General features: G+C 37.0%; 4 protein-coding genes and 1 long non-coding RNA gene across 10 annotated transcripts; 3 read left to right on the top strand and 2 right to left on the bottom strand.

Moving 5' to 3' along the window:
* The first annotated feature begins 348 nt into the window (after positions 1–348).
* On the top strand, positions 349–3,688 carry LOC126918770 (procathepsin L). 3 transcript variants are annotated; one of them, XM_050727158.1, is made up of 5 exons: positions 349–1,129; positions 1,372–1,548; positions 1,820–2,179; positions 2,743–2,903; positions 3,441–3,688. In XM_050727158.1, the coding sequence occupies exons 1-5, from the start codon at positions 992–994 to the stop codon at positions 3,634–3,636; spliced, it is 1,032 nt and encodes a 343-aa protein (XP_050583115.1). In that variant the 5' UTR covers positions 349–991; the 3' UTR covers positions 3,637–3,688. The 3 variants fall into 3 exon arrangements, with proteins under 3 accessions (XP_050583115.1, XP_050583116.1, XP_050583117.1); XM_050727159.1 differs by having other exon boundaries at positions 3,446–3,688; XM_050727160.1 differs by having other exon boundaries at positions 1,022–1,129; positions 1,301–1,548.
* A 687-nt stretch (positions 3,689–4,375) lies between these two features.
* LOC126918761 (growth/differentiation factor 8) lies at positions 4,376–10,285 on the top strand. 2 transcript variants are annotated; one of them, XM_050727144.1, is made up of 5 exons: positions 4,376–4,503; positions 4,624–5,566; positions 6,079–6,336; positions 7,986–8,368; positions 9,052–10,285. In XM_050727144.1, the coding sequence occupies exons 2-5, from the start codon at positions 5,083–5,085 to the stop codon at positions 9,217–9,219; spliced, it is 1,293 nt and encodes a 430-aa protein (XP_050583101.1). In that variant the 5' UTR covers positions 4,376–4,503; positions 4,624–5,082; the 3' UTR covers positions 9,220–10,285. The 2 variants fall into 2 exon arrangements, with proteins under 2 accessions (XP_050583101.1, XP_050583100.1); XM_050727143.1 differs by having other exon boundaries at positions 4,475–4,554.
* LOC126918782 (uncharacterized) lies at positions 10,141–12,712 on the bottom strand. 2 transcript variants are annotated; one of them, XR_007711430.1, is made up of 3 exons: positions 12,593–12,712; positions 10,819–11,211; positions 10,141–10,495 (listed from the first exon to the last, which is right to left on the bottom strand). It is a non-coding gene; the product is annotated as an uncharacterized LOC126918782 (long non-coding RNA). The 2 variants fall into 2 exon arrangements; XR_007711429.1 differs by lacking the exon at positions 12,593–12,712 and adding an exon at positions 12,026–12,163.
* Positions 12,109–14,670, top strand: LOC126918766 (acidic fibroblast growth factor intracellular-binding protein). 2 transcript variants are annotated; one of them, XM_050727152.1, is made up of 6 exons: positions 12,176–13,092; positions 13,216–13,417; positions 13,502–13,729; positions 13,815–14,042; positions 14,108–14,362; positions 14,446–14,670. In XM_050727152.1, exons 1-6 carry the CDS (start codon positions 13,008–13,010, stop codon positions 14,522–14,524), a joined length of 1,077 nt encoding a protein of 358 aa, XP_050583109.1. In that variant the 5' UTR covers positions 12,176–13,007; the 3' UTR covers positions 14,525–14,670. The 2 variants fall into 2 exon arrangements, with proteins under 2 accessions (XP_050583110.1, XP_050583109.1); XM_050727153.1 differs by lacking the exon at positions 14,446–14,670 and having other exon boundaries at positions 12,109–13,092; positions 14,143–14,256.
* On the bottom strand, positions 14,659–17,136 carry LOC126918769 (pyruvate dehydrogenase E1 component subunit beta, mitochondrial). Its single transcript, XM_050727157.1, has 5 exons — positions 16,951–17,136; positions 16,774–16,836; positions 16,165–16,371; positions 15,432–16,062; positions 14,659–15,349 (listed from the first exon to the last, which is right to left on the bottom strand). The coding sequence occupies exons 1-5, from the start codon at positions 16,957–16,959 to the stop codon at positions 15,201–15,203; spliced, it is 1,059 nt and encodes a 352-aa protein (XP_050583114.1). The 5' UTR covers positions 16,960–17,136; the 3' UTR covers positions 14,659–15,200.
* Between the last annotated feature and the right edge of the window lie 85 nt (positions 17,137–17,221).

The raw sequence follows: 17,221 nt of genomic DNA on the forward strand, positions 1-17,221 counted from the left end.
CAACATCCGCGATCTTTCTTCCTCCCCTCTCTCATTGTCTTCGCCATTCTCTCTATCCCGTCCCGCGCAACTACATCACCAACCACTATCACTGCTAATATGTATTGCAAGCGAAAGCGAATGAGAAGCGGCTAATAGATTTAGCTGGCGACCATGCATGCATGCGCGCGCGTGTACGCGCTCAAATAATTCAACCCTGCAAAAAAAACTTAATTCGTAAATTGGAAGAAATTAGATATGTCAGTGCTAAGAGAACGTAGAAACGCAAACCGTAAGCGAAATGTACAGTACAAGCGGTCGGTTATGCGCAAACGGTACGTGAGTTAATGAATTAATCGTCGGTCAATGCATGAGTGTGTGTGCCTCGAATTCCTTATTTCTAAAAGTTGCGCGATTTCTGCAAGTACAGCCATCTCACGACGAATTTCTCAATCTTTCGTGTCGAACGCTATTCACGATCTTACGAACTCTATTTGAGTATTTGTTAGCTTTGCTTCTCGCGTTTCAATATCACTCGACGATACAAGCTTAATTCCTCTGAAGAATATAGCTGATAATAGTCGAGTTTTCATGCAAGCTATATGTATATAGAAAAGCTTGCTCCAAGGAAAAGTGCAGGAAAGGTTGTGAAAGTAGATCTGTCATTTGCTCTTTGACCCATTTGCGGTGGAAGCGACGTTCGTATCACATTGTAGAGACATTAAATCGGGCACCGCAGATATTATTCTGCAGGCTGCTGGTAAATATACTTACATATATTGCACTCGAGATGACGCAAGTTTTACGGTTCAACTTCCCTCGTGCTTACGTACGTACGAAATTTGTAAAATTGCTGACACTGTAGTTACAAATTGGATGTCAAATGAGAACAACCGTAAGGTCAAACCGCATTCGAATCGAAATAACGAACGCTTGAGTCAGTTGATCGAACTGCAGAAAAAACAACGATTCGTGTGTTATCGAGCCGATTTTTAATACGGTTGCATTCGCGATGTCTCTTCGTCTTTGTGTCCTTTTAGTTCTCCTTGTAGCTATATGGGGTATCTATGGCATCCAAGTGTTTGACAAACAAAATCGTTTTCCTCAAGAAGTATCGGAACGGCTAGATGAATATTGGAACTTGTACAAGGTACTATAAGCGTCTTATTTGAATATCTTCGATCAATATTAAAATTAGGCTGGATTATAATGCAAATTAATACCCTTACAAATATACATAAAAGAAGTAGAGAATATAAATAAAGGACTGATCCGTTTATTAAATATTACGAGGACCTTATTGAATTATTAAATATTTCAGCAAAATTTTGTACTCCATCGTACGTATCGTATGTTATAATATTTTACTCTAAGATATTACTGTTGCCGCAGACTCGTTACAATAAAAGTTACTCTGGAAATCTCGAGACTAACCGAAGGATAGCTTGGGAAGAAAATTTAATAACGATTTATAAGCACAATATGATGGCAGCTGCGGGTCATCACAGCTATACATTGAGAGACAATCACATTGCCGATCTTGGAACTAGGCAATATATTCGAGAAATGGTTCGTATTCTAAGAGAGCTATCGTAAAACGGATATTGTTCGGTAATAAATAAATTCTAATTAGAGATCTGTTTCATTTCCTAATCATACTATAACCAACAACATAGATTACCATCTGGCGAAGATATTCTCCATATTTTTTCATATTATGCGCAGCACGCGCATTTCCACAAATTTAAATTTTCCATAAACATTCAGTTACGAGAAAAATTGAAAGAAAACTCTCCTTTGTAGCATAACGGTTTGGATTTTTCTTTTCTTTATTCTCTAGGTAAAACTAATTCCTAGTCGTAAGCGGCGTGTATCGAATGAACCGATAGTTGGAGCGGTTTTACATGATCCTCGAAGAATTCCACCACAGCTTGATTGGCGCGAAATGGGATTTAAAACGCCGCCAGAAAACCAAAGAGACTGCGGAAGTTGTTACGCGTACTCGATAGCCACCAGCATTCAAGGGCAAATCTTCAAAAAAACAGGAATGTTGATTCCATTGAGCGAACAACAGTTGATCGATTGCAGTACGTCTACTGGAAATTTAGGTTGTTCAGGGGGTTCTCTGAGAAACACACTGAGATATCTCGAAAAGGCAAAAGGTCTAATGCCTCAAAGCCGTTATTCGTATACAGCGAAAGTACGTTCCTTTCTATTTTTCCTCTTCTTTGTCATTTTTCTTTGCAATAACACTGACATACGAAATGTTGAAACAAAACACGGACTGTTCTCAATCCTGATAATGCTATATTCGGAAAGACATTCTTTATTTTATTCCATTATACTTCGACTATAACGTACAATGATTAGAAAAAGTGTTCGCACAACGTTATGTCTATTAATTATACGTGCAAATACTTCTCGTAGCTACTGTAGGTAAGTTCGTTCGTCGATTATCGGTATCGAGATTTCCGTTATTCCGTTATCCCTCGTGTTTCATAATATATCTTATCTCCAAATGCTGATTTAAGTTATGCTCGTGGCTGAAGTAACAAATATATTTTTAAACAAAATGTATACATTAGGAATTCGCGAATGTCAACAAACATGAGGCAACGAAATCAATATCGAAGAAAGTCCAAACGATATCAAATTACGCTCGGATTATGTGTTTTATGTATCGTAGATTAGTTTGTATACATGTATATGTATAGAAGGAAAAGATAATTATCCACCAATGATATGTTTGCTTTTGGAGGATAGCAAGGTCCCTGTCGTTTTGTAGAAGACTTGAGCGTAGTTAACATCACTTCATGGGCAGTTTTACCAGCACGTGACGAAAAAGCTTTGGAAGCTGCCGTAGCGACCATAGGTCCGATAGCTGCTTCGGTAAATGCCAGTCCAAAAACGTTTCAACTTTATCAGTGAGTATTTTTTATTCCTTGGAAGCCAAGATTATCGGGGCTGTTAGGGCAAACAATATCGTGGTATTTCAGGTGATAGATGGGGTTTGAAAGGGAGTGGGGTATTAAATAGAGCTGTTGTAAAAAAGGGCATAGGAAGGAAACGGACAAAGCGCTTTTGACACGCGACCAATCCGTGTTTAATGAATGTTTATGCGAAAGATGAAAGTACGAAAACTCGTATCATCCCCCTCTCACAGATGTTCAAAGAAATTGGTCCATTCGTACGATAACCTTTGATGCATCATTTATGCGATGACCCTGAAACGACAACGAACCGAAGTTATTGAACTGTCGTTTACGAATTAAAAAGAGGCGCGGAAGTTTTTACATGCTCACAAAAAATACTCGTTATCGCAAGTTTTTACGATTGCTCTATCGAAATCTTAGTACGCGATCTTCTGTACCTTCCATCCTCGCATTTCCTCTCTTGTTATTTCATTTTCTTATTCTTTTGTTCTTTCCTAGTTACAAAGGTAAGAAAATTTTGTTTCGCAGCACAGGAGTCTACGATGACGAGGTTTGTAGCTCGGACACGGTGAATCACGCTATGGTGATCGTTGGATACACGCCAACCGAATGGATTCTGAAGAACTGGTGGGGCAACGGATGGGGTGAAAATGGATATATGCGTCTGGCTAAAAACAAAAATCGATGCGGCATAGCCAATTATGCGGCGTATGCAAAAGTTTAACTCAATATGAATCGGAGAACGAACCCATTAAAAGATATTTATTAAAATCTATTATTTTTAAATTAACGACGATACCATTCTACATCTCTTCGTGTTATTCTCGGTCATTAAAGGAAGAACGTATAGTGGCATGAACGTATAGATCGGTGTGTATGGGTGTGGATGACCCGAAAACACGATTAGGTCGTAGCTCGCCAACTCCTTCAAGACACTGAAGAGATTTACGTACTTTCACGATGTTTCCCACCTCCGAAAGAACAAGATAGTATAAGTATAAAACAGTAAGAGTTTGATCGCTCTCGGAAGCGATAGTTTAATCAGCCTTGAATTCAGCTACAGATTGCTCATTTTCTCAACGATTAATTTTTTTTTTTTTTTTTTTTTTTGTTACTTCTTCTTATCTAGTAGACACTTGAAATAAAATTTCAGCAAGGGGTAACCGTTTATCGAAAAGAGTAACGTACGCATGGGCAATCGTGTGCGAGGTCGGATGCGATCGTGGATCGAGAAAATTTTGTCGACGAAATTTGTTCCACGAATTCGTCCAATGGACATAACGTAGTGCGTTTACGGAAAATAGACGACGCGCGCTTTCGCTTTACGTATCAAATGTTCTAATAATTTCAAAATCTTTCTTACCAAACCGAGCACATAATTAAGAATTTAGGTGAAAAAGATGAAAAAACGGACTACAAAGACGACGAAGCACAAAGCATGTTCGTGGCGCGTGTTTCCCCCGACGATATCAGTACGATTCGTCTCCGTCCAATCCGCTGTATCCCCCGCTGATGGAGCAAAGTTCAGACTGTACCAAGAGCCGATGCGTGACTAAATAATGATTTAACGAAGTGTCTTCAGTCTTCGCGGGTAAGTTGCATGTGTTGTTGGATCAGCGAAAACGACCGAATCAATCGAAAGGTAGAACCGTAGCGAATTATTGATTATTACGTGGACCGAATAATAATTTTCGCTCGTTTATCGTTCAAGCATTCTGGGTCGAGCCTGAGGACGGTATAGTGATAAAAAAAATAACGAAGAAGGTAAAGAAGGAAGAAGAGAAAGAAGAAAACAAGGTTGAGAGAAAGGGGGTAGAAAGGGGCAGAATGGGAGGAACCTGAGGAAGGAAGAAAGCGCGGTAGCAAAAAAGGAACTAAGGAGGAAAGGAAAGAAGGAAGAGGGAAAATAAAAATGTGGATTAATCGAGCAAAAATATTTTTCAAAACACAGTCGAATTCGAGTTAGTGGAAGATTTTATTAGCGGTCCATGCATTCGATAGCTACCGATAACGAGATAAAAAGAAGAGAAAGGAGATCGATGTGCGACTTAATGGAAAATCAGTGGGTATTCCTCGATCGATGAGATTCTTCGAAACAATGTTAAAGGGCTAAACGAATGAAAGAAAAATATCTGTAGGAAAACACGTGTGAGTGGGATATTCATACCCGATGCAAAATATCGACACGATGCGTCTAATTCAACAGCTGGTATTACTTTCTATTCTCTTGTTGGATAATCAGGTGGAAGTCACCTGGCCCAAGGCCGCAAATCCCTTGCCTTACCTTCGGTGGGCATCTAATTTACGATCAAGCAGTTCGACCTCACCGAGTTCTTCTTCCTCTTCCTTGCTTTCTTTATCGACCTCTTTCGAGGAAGAGAATTGCGCTGAATGTACACAAAATAAGGTTGGCATACTAACCGTTACCGATCCGATTTTAACAGAATTAAGAGTCGAGTATGTCAAACAACAAATACTCAAGAAGTTGCGACTTTCCAAGCCACCAGAGATATCGATGCCGCTGTCGACCTTGCCGAAGCCTCTGATAAATGGTCGTGTACTCGAACTTCAACCCGGAGCACCACTCGAACCGGAAAAATCAGCTGACAGTTTTTATGGAAAAACAGACCAAATTGTTGTTTTTCCGAACGAAGGTCAGTCCCTGTGAAATTGAACGATCCGTTTCACGAGACGCGTGTATCTCTGTGAAATTAAAGCGAGGCGAAAAGATCGAAGGAAGATACATCTAATCTTACGTTTAACGAATATAAATTTTCAAGCAACTATTTATGCAAGTTGGTATTTTTACAATACCACAACTAAATAACATTGTTTCCAATATTTCAGCGCGATACGTATATCTCGCGGATTTTTGCGTATCAAAGTTTTCTATAAATGCATAAACATCTGCAGTCTGCGAATTATTCGATTACTTCAAATTTCTACATTTAATTAAACGTTAATTAAAAATTTCGTATTTAAATTCCATCGATAAGATGTTTACGCGCGGCGATTAACTGACATTAGACCTTCTCTTCTGCATTTCGCTGCTGTAAGCATCTTGTCGTCTTTATTCCAACGTTAACATGTTCGAATCGAACAAAGACCACTTTACGTTTGTTAGTAACGGCAAACCGAATACGAAAATAAATGGCAAACGTTTCAGGTATTGCCGATTCGAAAAAGTGCCAACAGAAATCGAACCATCTGACGGGCTTTAATCCGGCGGCCTGCTTCACGTTTTATCTACCGAACGAAATGCAATTCGTGGATGTGACCTCGGCGCAGCTTTGGTTTTACAAGGAGTACGACGAAACTGACTATTTAAATCAAACTTTCGTGCTCTCTGAGCTCGATCATTGGGATATGAGCGGGAACTTCGAGAAAAACACGATTATGGCTATCTTTGAAACCGATATCGGAGGTAGGTAAATCGAGATACTTCCTTTTCTTAGATATTCGCGCACAGGTCTCCGTATAAAAGCTTCGTCTACTTCTCGTTCTTTCGTACATCTTTCGTGTTTTCATTTCTCTTAGATACGGGATATACGACGTTATCGTAAAAATACCGAACCGAGTGAAATTGACCGCTTCCTGCCTCTGTCCCGTTACATGTCATTGTTACAGCAAATCCATGTCGTAATTTTGTCGCGTTTACATCTGTCGACAGAGTTTATCGTTCTATAAATGAACGCTTTAAGCTTGAAGATCGAACAACGGTTTAGAGTAACAACGTGGATACTTCGATCTCTTTTCTCATAAAATTGTAGAATTTCGAACGGACGACATAGTGACGAAAGAAAAATTTAAGCGAATCCTTGGAATTCCCCGCCCTAGTCACGATGCTAATAAAAAACGGAATTCGTCGATGTAAGCGAATCGATGGAAAAGAGATTGTCAACGATACGTTACGTTAACGCAACGTTGATCCTTAGTGGGATAAACTGTTTAACCGAGTCGTCCCTTAACCGGAAACTTCTACAATTACCGAATCAAAATTAAACAAAAAGAAATCGATTTCGGTGAACTTTTAGTCCTTGCTGTTATAACTATGTATTATATAATTTATTTTCGACAGAATGGAACGATACATAAAAAAAAAGGTCGGAGATCTCTAAATAAAAAAATAATTCCTCCTAATAGATTTACAATCTAAATAATCGGTTAATTCGACTTCCCTCAGGTAACAGATTAAAACGTTGGAAATGTTGGACCAAAGTCCATACACCGAAAGTATGGGACAAATGCTAACCTTAAAGCATGTTTTAATGGATTTAGTTAGTGGAAAAATTGTAAGAATATGAGAGCGAAAGAAAGAAGATGAGAGGGCGGACGGGAGAGGGGCAACTCGTTAAGATACACGAAAGGAATCGGCAAAACTGAGCGCAAAACTGTGCAAAGATATTTGTTGACAGTTGGTAAGGACTTTAGACCGTGAAGTGGTATGTCAGCAAAAAAAGTCAACGCTCTCACGGTATAAAGTCACTTCATGCTGTATTACTGAAAGATCGCGATTACGAATCGATCAATTTACAGAAATCGAACGCGAAATTAAGTCGATCGTATCACGGAACTTACGAACGGTCGTGCGGTTGTTCGATCGAATTGGGAGGGGGCGAGTGTCAAATTGGAAAGAACAATAACGGCGTAGTCAAATCTTGTACCTCCCCTCTTCTCTCGTGCCACATGTACCATCGCCACCACCCTCCACCTTCCCACGCTTCTAGTCATTCGCAATGCAATTATGCATTTAGAATCGCGATCGCATTGAAAAAAAAAAAAAAATGAAAAAAAAAAGAACCGGTAAAACAAAGAAAGAAAAGAAAGGAAATATATGGAATATAGAGATGGTAATGGACAAAATATCGATGCTCGCAGATACAGCAACATTCTTGGTTGTGCGAACGAACAACGAAGTAGTCGAATCGAAACGATAAGAATAAGAATAAGCGAAATGGAAAGGAGAGGCGAGGCGAGTCGAGGCGAGGCGAAGAGAGGAGAAGAGGGACGAGGCGTGGCGCGACGATATGAAGCGATCGCGGGTTAAAACGATCAGGACGATCGCTGTTTCAGAGGGATGGGTGAAGAGCGACGTAACTTTCACGCTGAAGAAATGGGTGGAAGAACTTCGATTGAATCACGCGATACAGATAGCTTGTAGCACCTGTTCGATAGATCGAGACACAGCGCCTGTATCCGTTGAACAAACATTAAAACCGTTCCTTGTGATACACACGTCGCCGTTACCGCAGAAAAACAGGCCGAAGAGGAACTCAAATTGTCTGCCGGAAATGAAGGAGTGCTGCAGGGACGAGCTCTATATTAATTTCAAAGACATCGGTTGGAGCGATTGGATTCTTCATCCGAGCGGATATCACGCGTATTTCTGTCGTGGATCGTGTTCTTCCGCAGCTTCGTTGACCATCAGTGGATCTCCCTACAATAACGTGATCAGAGTAGGCATCCTCTTTTATCTTCTCTTTTGCTCTTGGTGCTTGAATTTATGATTGGATTTATTGGATTTATTGCTTGGTTGAATTTATTACACAACGTAATGCTCTCAAACCTGACTTATTTTACGATCTCGCAGTATCCTTCCCCACCAAATAATCAACAGAGACTACCGCCAACGATTGTATAGGGTGCAGTCGAATAACACGTAAGAAGTAAGAAAAAGAAATAGAAAATACAATTTTTCTCCTATGACGCTTCGTTTTCAAGAGAATCAAGTTTGAACATTTCTCAGCTATACTTTAGCCGCTGATAAGCCGACTGGATACGAGTAAAGAATCAACAGGTTATTTCATTCTAGATGCGAAGATAAATCAAAAATGAGAAAAAAGTTTTTTCGTTGAAAGCGTTTCATCTTGAAGAAAACAGAGTTTGAACGTGTTTAGTTAAACGCCGTTGATTGCTTACTCCTGTTCAGTCCAGAAGTCAGTCCATGTTCAAGTATACTTGATTGAGTTTCAAACTCGATTTTCTCGAAAACGAAGCATCGTACGAACAAATTTTATTTTATATTTTCGTCTTACTTTTTCGTAGGGAATCGCCCGAGGCCCGCTTGTACGTGTTATTCGACCACACCCTATATGGAACTCTTTCGAAGCATTAATTTCTTTCTCTTTTATTGTTTCAGAGGTTATTGGCCAAGAATGGTAGCTCAACGCGTCGTAAAAACGAGATCATTCCATGTTGTTCACCTACGCAATTGTCGCCGATTCAACTGCTCTATGTTGATTCGAACAATACGATCACGCAAAAAACACTGCCAAATATGGTAGTGGAAGCCTGCGGTTGCATGTGATTTACAAAAGTCGCTGAAACTCTCCCACAAATCCCTCGAAAATAACCTACGTCGGCTCGATCGATTCGAATTCGAGGTCCTATCGCATCTGATTCAATCGTTTCCAAAGCGACGAGAGTTTGATCCCCTTCGTTACCTGAAACAAGTTCCTTTTGAATAAATTTGCACATGCAACCTCGTCGTATCCTGAATTTCAAAGGACTCTCGAATGTTCACCGTTTCGTCGAGAATTTATCGAAACATTATCGCGGAGAAACGCGATGCTTCTGTCGAATCGAATGGACTTCACGCGTAGTTTTATGGTTCGCAGTGAAGAGACTAGGAAAACGTTTAAAGTTTAAACGTTGTGAACTACAAATACTCTCAGAAAGTGCGTGGAAGGCACGAATACAGAATCGAGAAAGAATGTACACGCACGAATCGCCTTTGATTTTAGTTTCCACGTGGAATACAGTTGTTTATACCTTCGCATACAAAGGCTCAAGAAAGTATTTACACAGTTACAGAAACTTCATATTACACAGAACATTTTGAAATATTATTAACACGACTGTCACAATTGGTAAAATTTGAAACGAATTTGAAAATTGATATATATATAGATTTATATATACAGAAGTTAAAATATTTGAACAGTCAATTATTCGTCGTATTAATGAGCCATGATATTTAATGATATTTAATGAGATCATCTTTAGCACTAATTATACGTTTAACACCACTATTCATGCTATATACATACTAATTTTTTAACATGTAGATCGATATATGTACACTAGCGTTCGGATATATGGCCACGAATTTGTCCGCTCGTGTGGCCACAAGTTATCCCCACCAATTCCTGGAACTGCTGGCGCGAGGCAGGCCTCTGCGTTATCTATGATCCGCATCGATGTAATTCAAATCGGAATAAGAAAAATATAATGTTTTTTTATTTTTTTATTATATCGTTACGAGATAGCCTCAGTCGGATTATTGAGATTTGTACAAACATGACTATATCTGATCAACAATTGTTAACTAAACTAATGAAATATGTAATATACAACTAGGAGTAAAAAAATGATCTGATTCTACAGTATCTTATTACACTCTACCTATTCTGTTTCACTCGCAATGTCTACTTCTCCCTCTTGCCTTTCATGCACGGACAGCGAAGTGAGCAGGAGTCACATAATGTAGGCAAATTCTCGGAAAGTCAACTCCCAGGATATATGGCCAAACAGGTCCCGATCGGTGGCCATGTATCCGATTTTCGTATTGGTTTCAAATTTTACTAAAATAATGACGATGATTATGTCTCGTTACTAATAAAATTTTAAAAAATTTGGTACAATGTGCATAATACATCCATCAAAACTTTTCATTTATGTTCAAATACTTGTGTTCGAATACTTTTGTGAGCAAGTGCACGTATAGTATCCATCTTTATACACAAATGTATACACAAAAATAGACCGCCTCTTAATTTTTCACGTGAGAATGGTGCTCATTAATAAGTTAAATAGAAAGTTGCGTAATGCCGATAAGAACGAACATTATTTGCACGTTAAGTCATGCGAATAATTGAAACAGTATTCATTTCCTAGCTCTACTTACCGCTAGTGTGAAAATCGCGCGCACCACGTGTGTTTAAATTAATTGTTCCATATTTAATCCAAACGTAATTGCGTAATCACGCACGTTGATAAAATGTATTTATTATTAAGTCAAATCAATTATATGTATATTCGAACAGACAAACAACCATCGAGGCGAGCAGTAAAGCTTGCTTCTTCCCGTTGTCAATTCAGTTAATACGCTTATTCACCTCAATGTCTCTATATTTACTGAGAGAATTGCGATCAATATCCTCGCCATTGTTTATTGAATGCAAGAACCAAATAGTCGAATGATCGAATTGGATCCAATATATGTAGAATATTAACCACTGGCTAAGTTTCAGATAGAGATCTTACATCTTAAGGGACTTCGTGACTCGTAACAAATGTTCTGAAATACAAAACATGTAAAAAATCAGAGATCTTGCTGTGCCCTCTGCGATTTAAAACGATGAGTGTAGCGATTATATTGAAACTATAAACAAGTTTTAATAGAAACTATCATTACTGTAACGAATGAAATAGACCTGACATCTTACGGGATTTGATATCACAAGTTCTGAAATACCGACCGTTTAACTTAACTTAGAGTTCAGAGTTTAGGATAATAAATGTAGAAATTACATTTATAAACGCAGAGGAGGTACCTGATGAATTTTTAGTGATTCGTATAACAAAATTAAATTTTACTATGAAATTATAAATAATATACAAACAATGATATCTTACAATTGCAGTCCGAATACCTCTACAATATTCGTTTATCTTAACATAGAATTAAACGTAGAATTTAATACGTAGTACTTTACTCAACAACTATCAGATAAAAATCTATGCTTATATAGAAATCAGCGAAACTACTTAGTAAATATTCTAACTACGTAACACAATCAACCACGCAGCTCATATTATTTGCTATACAATTCATAATTGTATTATGTATAGTGGTGTCTGCAGTTGCTTTTAAATGGGAATAGGAAAAAAAAAATATTATGGAAGGAAAGCAAAGTTAGCGTAAATAAAGTGATCTTCACAATCAATCAATGATCCGTGCAAAAGAAATTATAGTGTAAACTACTGGCGATTTTGACAATTAAGTAAGAGACCAATAAAATGCGAACAAGATGAGTTCGAAAAACTATTTAACTTCGATATAGCATTATCTAAGAAACTATTAAATAAACAAATATATTCGTTAAACAAACCTGGTAGTAGTTTATAAGGGAAGAATTACTACGTTATGGAAATCACGCACTTTTAAACAGGATAACACGCGTAGAGTGTAGATATCATGCTTTCAGACATGGAAGTGGTGCTTTGTCCTGCCAAATGCTCGCCTAATTGATCGCTAATTGGCCGAGGCGGCGCGGATTCTTATCAATCAAAACCAATTCGAGAAACTGAAATACTGCACTAAACAATTCTTTAACAAACTATGATGTTTTCAGACCAGATAGGTGTAAAGAATTTTTAACGGTTAGTTTTCTGATTAATAATTAAGGAGCTCACATGCTAAGTGGACGATTCCTTGAGAAAATATTGAATGATATGAAAGAAAGGGAAAGAAAAGGGGGAAAAAGAGAAAGAAGCTAAGAGAGAGATTATCAAGAGTGAATGAAATAAAATATAATGACAAGAAAGAGGAGGGAATAAGAAAAGTCGAGAGGAGTAAAGGGGTTAAGAAATGGGAAAGAAAATGGAATAAAAAAAGAGACCAAGGAAAAATGGAAAGAGAAATGATATGAAGAGTAAGGGAAATAAATTATACGTACTTTGTCTATAATTATAACACAGAATGGATTAGCTTGCAATACACATAATCTAACATGACACATTTTCTAACCTAACCTTATTCTATATTGAATCGATAACGTCGGAAGTGACATAAGGATGATAAAGGAATTCTAACCCAGACGAGTAATAAACACTGATCTGTATGAATACATAGACTACAGAATAGACATATTACCAATAATTATCGTCTGTAGTTTTTAGGATATACAATATATACTATCTTTAATTAGCATATATCTCATTTATGGAACAAGACGTTAAACGCAATCGATGATATAAATACGACGCACCTAAAAGCTGAAAATGTACGTGATGTCTTGAATCGATGTGTGGCTAAGCCCATTTACGGGCCTACTTTTAAAGTGTGAAATTAAAAGACACTGTATTTTCGTGATGCTGTCAGAAGTCGATGTATTTATCAGTAATTATACTCTTGTCGATCCTGAGATATATCAGCTTTGGGTCGATGGCCATTCATGTAAGTTCGTCAAATACAGTTGTATAAAAATAGAACTCTTTGTTAAATAAAATTACTAATCTACTTGGATTGTCGAGTATAGATATAAGTGAAAATTCACATGAATTTTTCTTATCCGTTTAGCAAGCGAAGCAGTAAATATCTTACATCAACGAGGAATATGTCAACAAACGAATGCCTCGATTGAATTAATAGCTTCTGACATCCTCGATCACTATCGGACTTATGCACTTCTAGAAAAATTACTTCACACGCCTACTAAACTGGCGAGCGAACAGCTCGCGTTTCAAATAGAACCACAAACAAGTCAAATGCTTATTGAAATGTAATCAGATTTTTTTATTAACAATGTTATTTATATATCCATATTTCTTCTTAAAACGCGTATTCTCTCGATTACAATTCGCAGGTACTATGAATTCGATGACGTTGTTATTAGAGAATTATTAGGTAAAAAATTAACATCAAAAAGTAGAAAAGATATGGATGAGGTGTCAGAAAAAACAGGCATAACGTTAAAGAGTTGTCGTCGACAATACGATAATGTGAAAAGAGTCTTCAAAGTTGTTGAAGATCTGCCAGGTTCTTTGGCTGCTAATATCGAACAACATTTTTTGCTCTCAGAAGATCTTGCCAAGTACAATATAAAATTATTACTTTGCATTGTTCTTCCATATACATGTAAAATTTGTCTTAGCAGCTATGTTTTTATTATCCATCAGGCGATATGCTGCTGTGGTGTTCATAGCATGTCTTAGATTTGAGATGAACAAGAGGAAGCTTCAGTTTTTAACATTTCCTGATTTATATCATTGTGCCAACAGTATGATGTCATCTTGGACATACCGTTGTGTTGGATCAGAATATTTTGACACTGATTTAGATAGAGAATTTTTGTTAGAGTTAGCAGAATGTAGGGTGCTTTTAGAAAATGATAAACATCATAAACAGTAAGATCTTTTTTGTTGGATATATAGGATACATTGTGTTTAGTTTCTACTATATTCCTTTACAGTTTGGTGTGCATCAAGCTTAAACCTATGCTTTTAGAACGTTCGTTTCAAGAAATAGATACTAACTTTCGTTCATATACAAGAGCTATCCTAGGAATAGGATGTAATCTCCATCGCACCAGAGATTTACGATTTTTTTTCTTGGAACTGGTAGAAAGATGTATAGAACCATGGCGTCAAGTGAACTGGACACACGCTGATCTCAGAAATTTCATGTCAGTCTATACTCAATGTGCGCTAGATATGGATGTACTTAGGTAAAGGCCAAATAGATTACTATAAGAAGTAAAATTTTTTGGAGATATTTTACTGTGTCTAATTTCAATATTTTATTTTTCAGGGATAATGAATTAAGAGACGCGTTTGAACGTTATATGACTGTTGTTACATGCTGTTTATTGCGCATGTATCATACATGACCATTAACAGATGAGGAAAATGGAACACAAAAAATTAATACAATTGGGAATGATGATAAATGAGCCATAAAAAATGAATTAAATGGAAAAAATTGTAGTCATATTGGAATTTATTAAGTTTTCATAATAAATAATTAATAAACAAATGCGGCATGTTTATTCGTTCATTTCATACACGCTAAGAATTTACAATTTTGCCTATCTATGTAATACATTTGAAAATTATCTTTAAAGTTAATTTAAAGTGAGAGATTAACTCATAGTAGCATTTAATAAGATGTGGCAGTATTTCAATGACTTATCTTTCATGTACGAAGGACATTCTGGTATTGTTCCAGAAGCAGTAACGTTAATTTGTTTTAGTAAATAGTTATACTATTTCGAATCAACATGTACAAATATACAAGCTTGTACGCACTAACGTCACACATTCACACACACACATCACTTAATTATGTGTAGATCTGTGGATATAGTGTACAAGTACTGCGAATTGAACTCTTTTTCTATCAGTAAAACAACTTTCTACCATCTTATTATCGTTAAACTTTGTACTTACTTTCTACCTCATGAGGAACCTACTAGAGGCCGTAACGTGAAATGATACAAAGATCATGTGAAACTCAAAGAAGAAACAAACAGCATTTTTCATTTACCTAAAGATCTATATAAATAATTACTCCAACCCCAATACTTTATTTACTGCAAACACAATATCACTCGTTTGCGGCAGACATGCGATTTCCAATGATTTGGCATAGGGCATAGGCGCGTCAACACCCGTGACACGAATTACCGGTGCATCAAGATGATAGAAAGCCTCGCCTAAAAACGAACGTGAAACGTGAATAAAACTTACACGCGATGATTAAGTTGCTTACACATCAATTGAATTAGAAAAACTTACTTTCTGAAATTTTAGCACTAATCTCCGCTCCGATACCACAATGTGGCCAACCTTGTTCCACAGTTAAACAATGATTTGTTTTCACTATTGATTGTACAATGGTGTCTATATCTAATGGTCTTAAAGATCTAAGATTTATTACTTCTGCTTCTATTCCTTTCCCTGCAAGCTCATTTGCTGCTTCAAGAGCCTGCTCTACTGCTTTGGAATGTGCCACTAATGTAATATGTTTTCCAACACGTTCAACCTTTGCTTTACCAATTGGTAAGACAAAGTCTTTCGATAAAGCCTCATCAGACATAGGATACTGAACACCATATAATATTTCATTTTCTAATACAACAACTGGATCGGGATCTCGAATGGCAGCTTTTAGCAATCCTTTTGCATCTTCGCTAGTATAAGGTGATACTACCTTTAAACCAGGACAATGACTATACCAAGCACCGAAGCATTGAGAATGTTGTGCAGCCACTCCAGCTGCTGCACCATTAGGTCCACGAAAAACAACTGGTACGTTTACTCTTCCAGCAGACATGTAAAACGTTTTGGCAGCAGAATTGATAATTTGATCGATAGCTTGCATTGAGAAATTGAATGTCATAAATTCACATACAGGACGTAAACCAGCCTAAAACATTTAATTAGACAAAGAGTATTAATTAAGAAAACAAGAAATTATGAGTTTTCAGAAAATGGAAGAAATATTATATGAAAGGATGTAGAAACATACCATAGCTGCTCCAACAGCTATACCAGCAAATCCTGCTTCTGTAATAGGAGTATCAATGACACGTTTGTCTCCATATTTTTTCCAGAGGCCCCTAGACACTTTGTATGCTCCATCGTACAGTGCCACTTCTTCGCCCATCAAAAACACTTTCTCGTCTCTTTCCATTTCTTCATCCAGGGCTGAGTTCAAAGCATCTCGAACTGTCATCTATATCGTAATTGTGAAATCAGCAACGAGAAAAATACGTTAAAATTTAATGTTACCTTCTTTTGATAACAGTAAAATCATTGCGAACAACGTATAGTAAAAACTGTTATCATAAATATAAACGCTTAAGTCATAATCAAATAATTGACATCGGAAATAGATGACCTTTGTCGTCCTTCAGCATATAACAACCAGATCGTATGATTTATTAAACGAACAATATAAAGCAAATAAAATCCATCAAATAGAGAGAAAGGAAGAGCCTTTCTTTAAGAAGGCTATTTTTGTTAAGCGACAAGAAGGTTACACACAAGTACAATCTTGTCAAAGTAGAAATAGGTTATGTCCGAACAAATGATAGAGAAAAAGAATAGTCGCACAATGTACAACAATAATTTTTACCTGCTGTGCGCCGCTCCATTTTGACGTTGAAAACGATCGTCGAACAACCCTCCTTACCGCTGACTAAAAATAATGAATAATGAAAAGTATGAGTTTTTCATTTTTTCTTAAACTACCAATATCATATGTTCTATACATTTAAACTCAAAGTCGGTTTTTATAAGAACATATATTTACCGAGAACATTGTAGGCCGTTAATTGTTTTTAATAATCTTAAAATTTTGGATCGTTTCGATCGTTTCAATCGGTTCAATTGCTCCTACTCGTTATTCACGTGTGTCGCCAGGGCCTCTGGTTCGTGAATTTGTCTTTACTCTTTACCATAGATCAAAATGCTGAACCAGAACAATTCAAGGTCAGTAGGCAAGCTCTTATGAAACATTTTTACTATAATTTATACCTTTACATTATGATTTTTAATAAATGACCAAAAAACGAATTATTAGC

This window comes from Bombus affinis, chromosome 7 (assembly GCF_024516045.1).
Source record: "Bombus affinis isolate iyBomAffi1 chromosome 7, iyBomAffi1.2, whole genome shotgun sequence".
Taxonomy (NCBI): Eukaryota; Metazoa; Arthropoda; class Insecta; order Hymenoptera; family Apidae; genus Bombus; species Bombus affinis.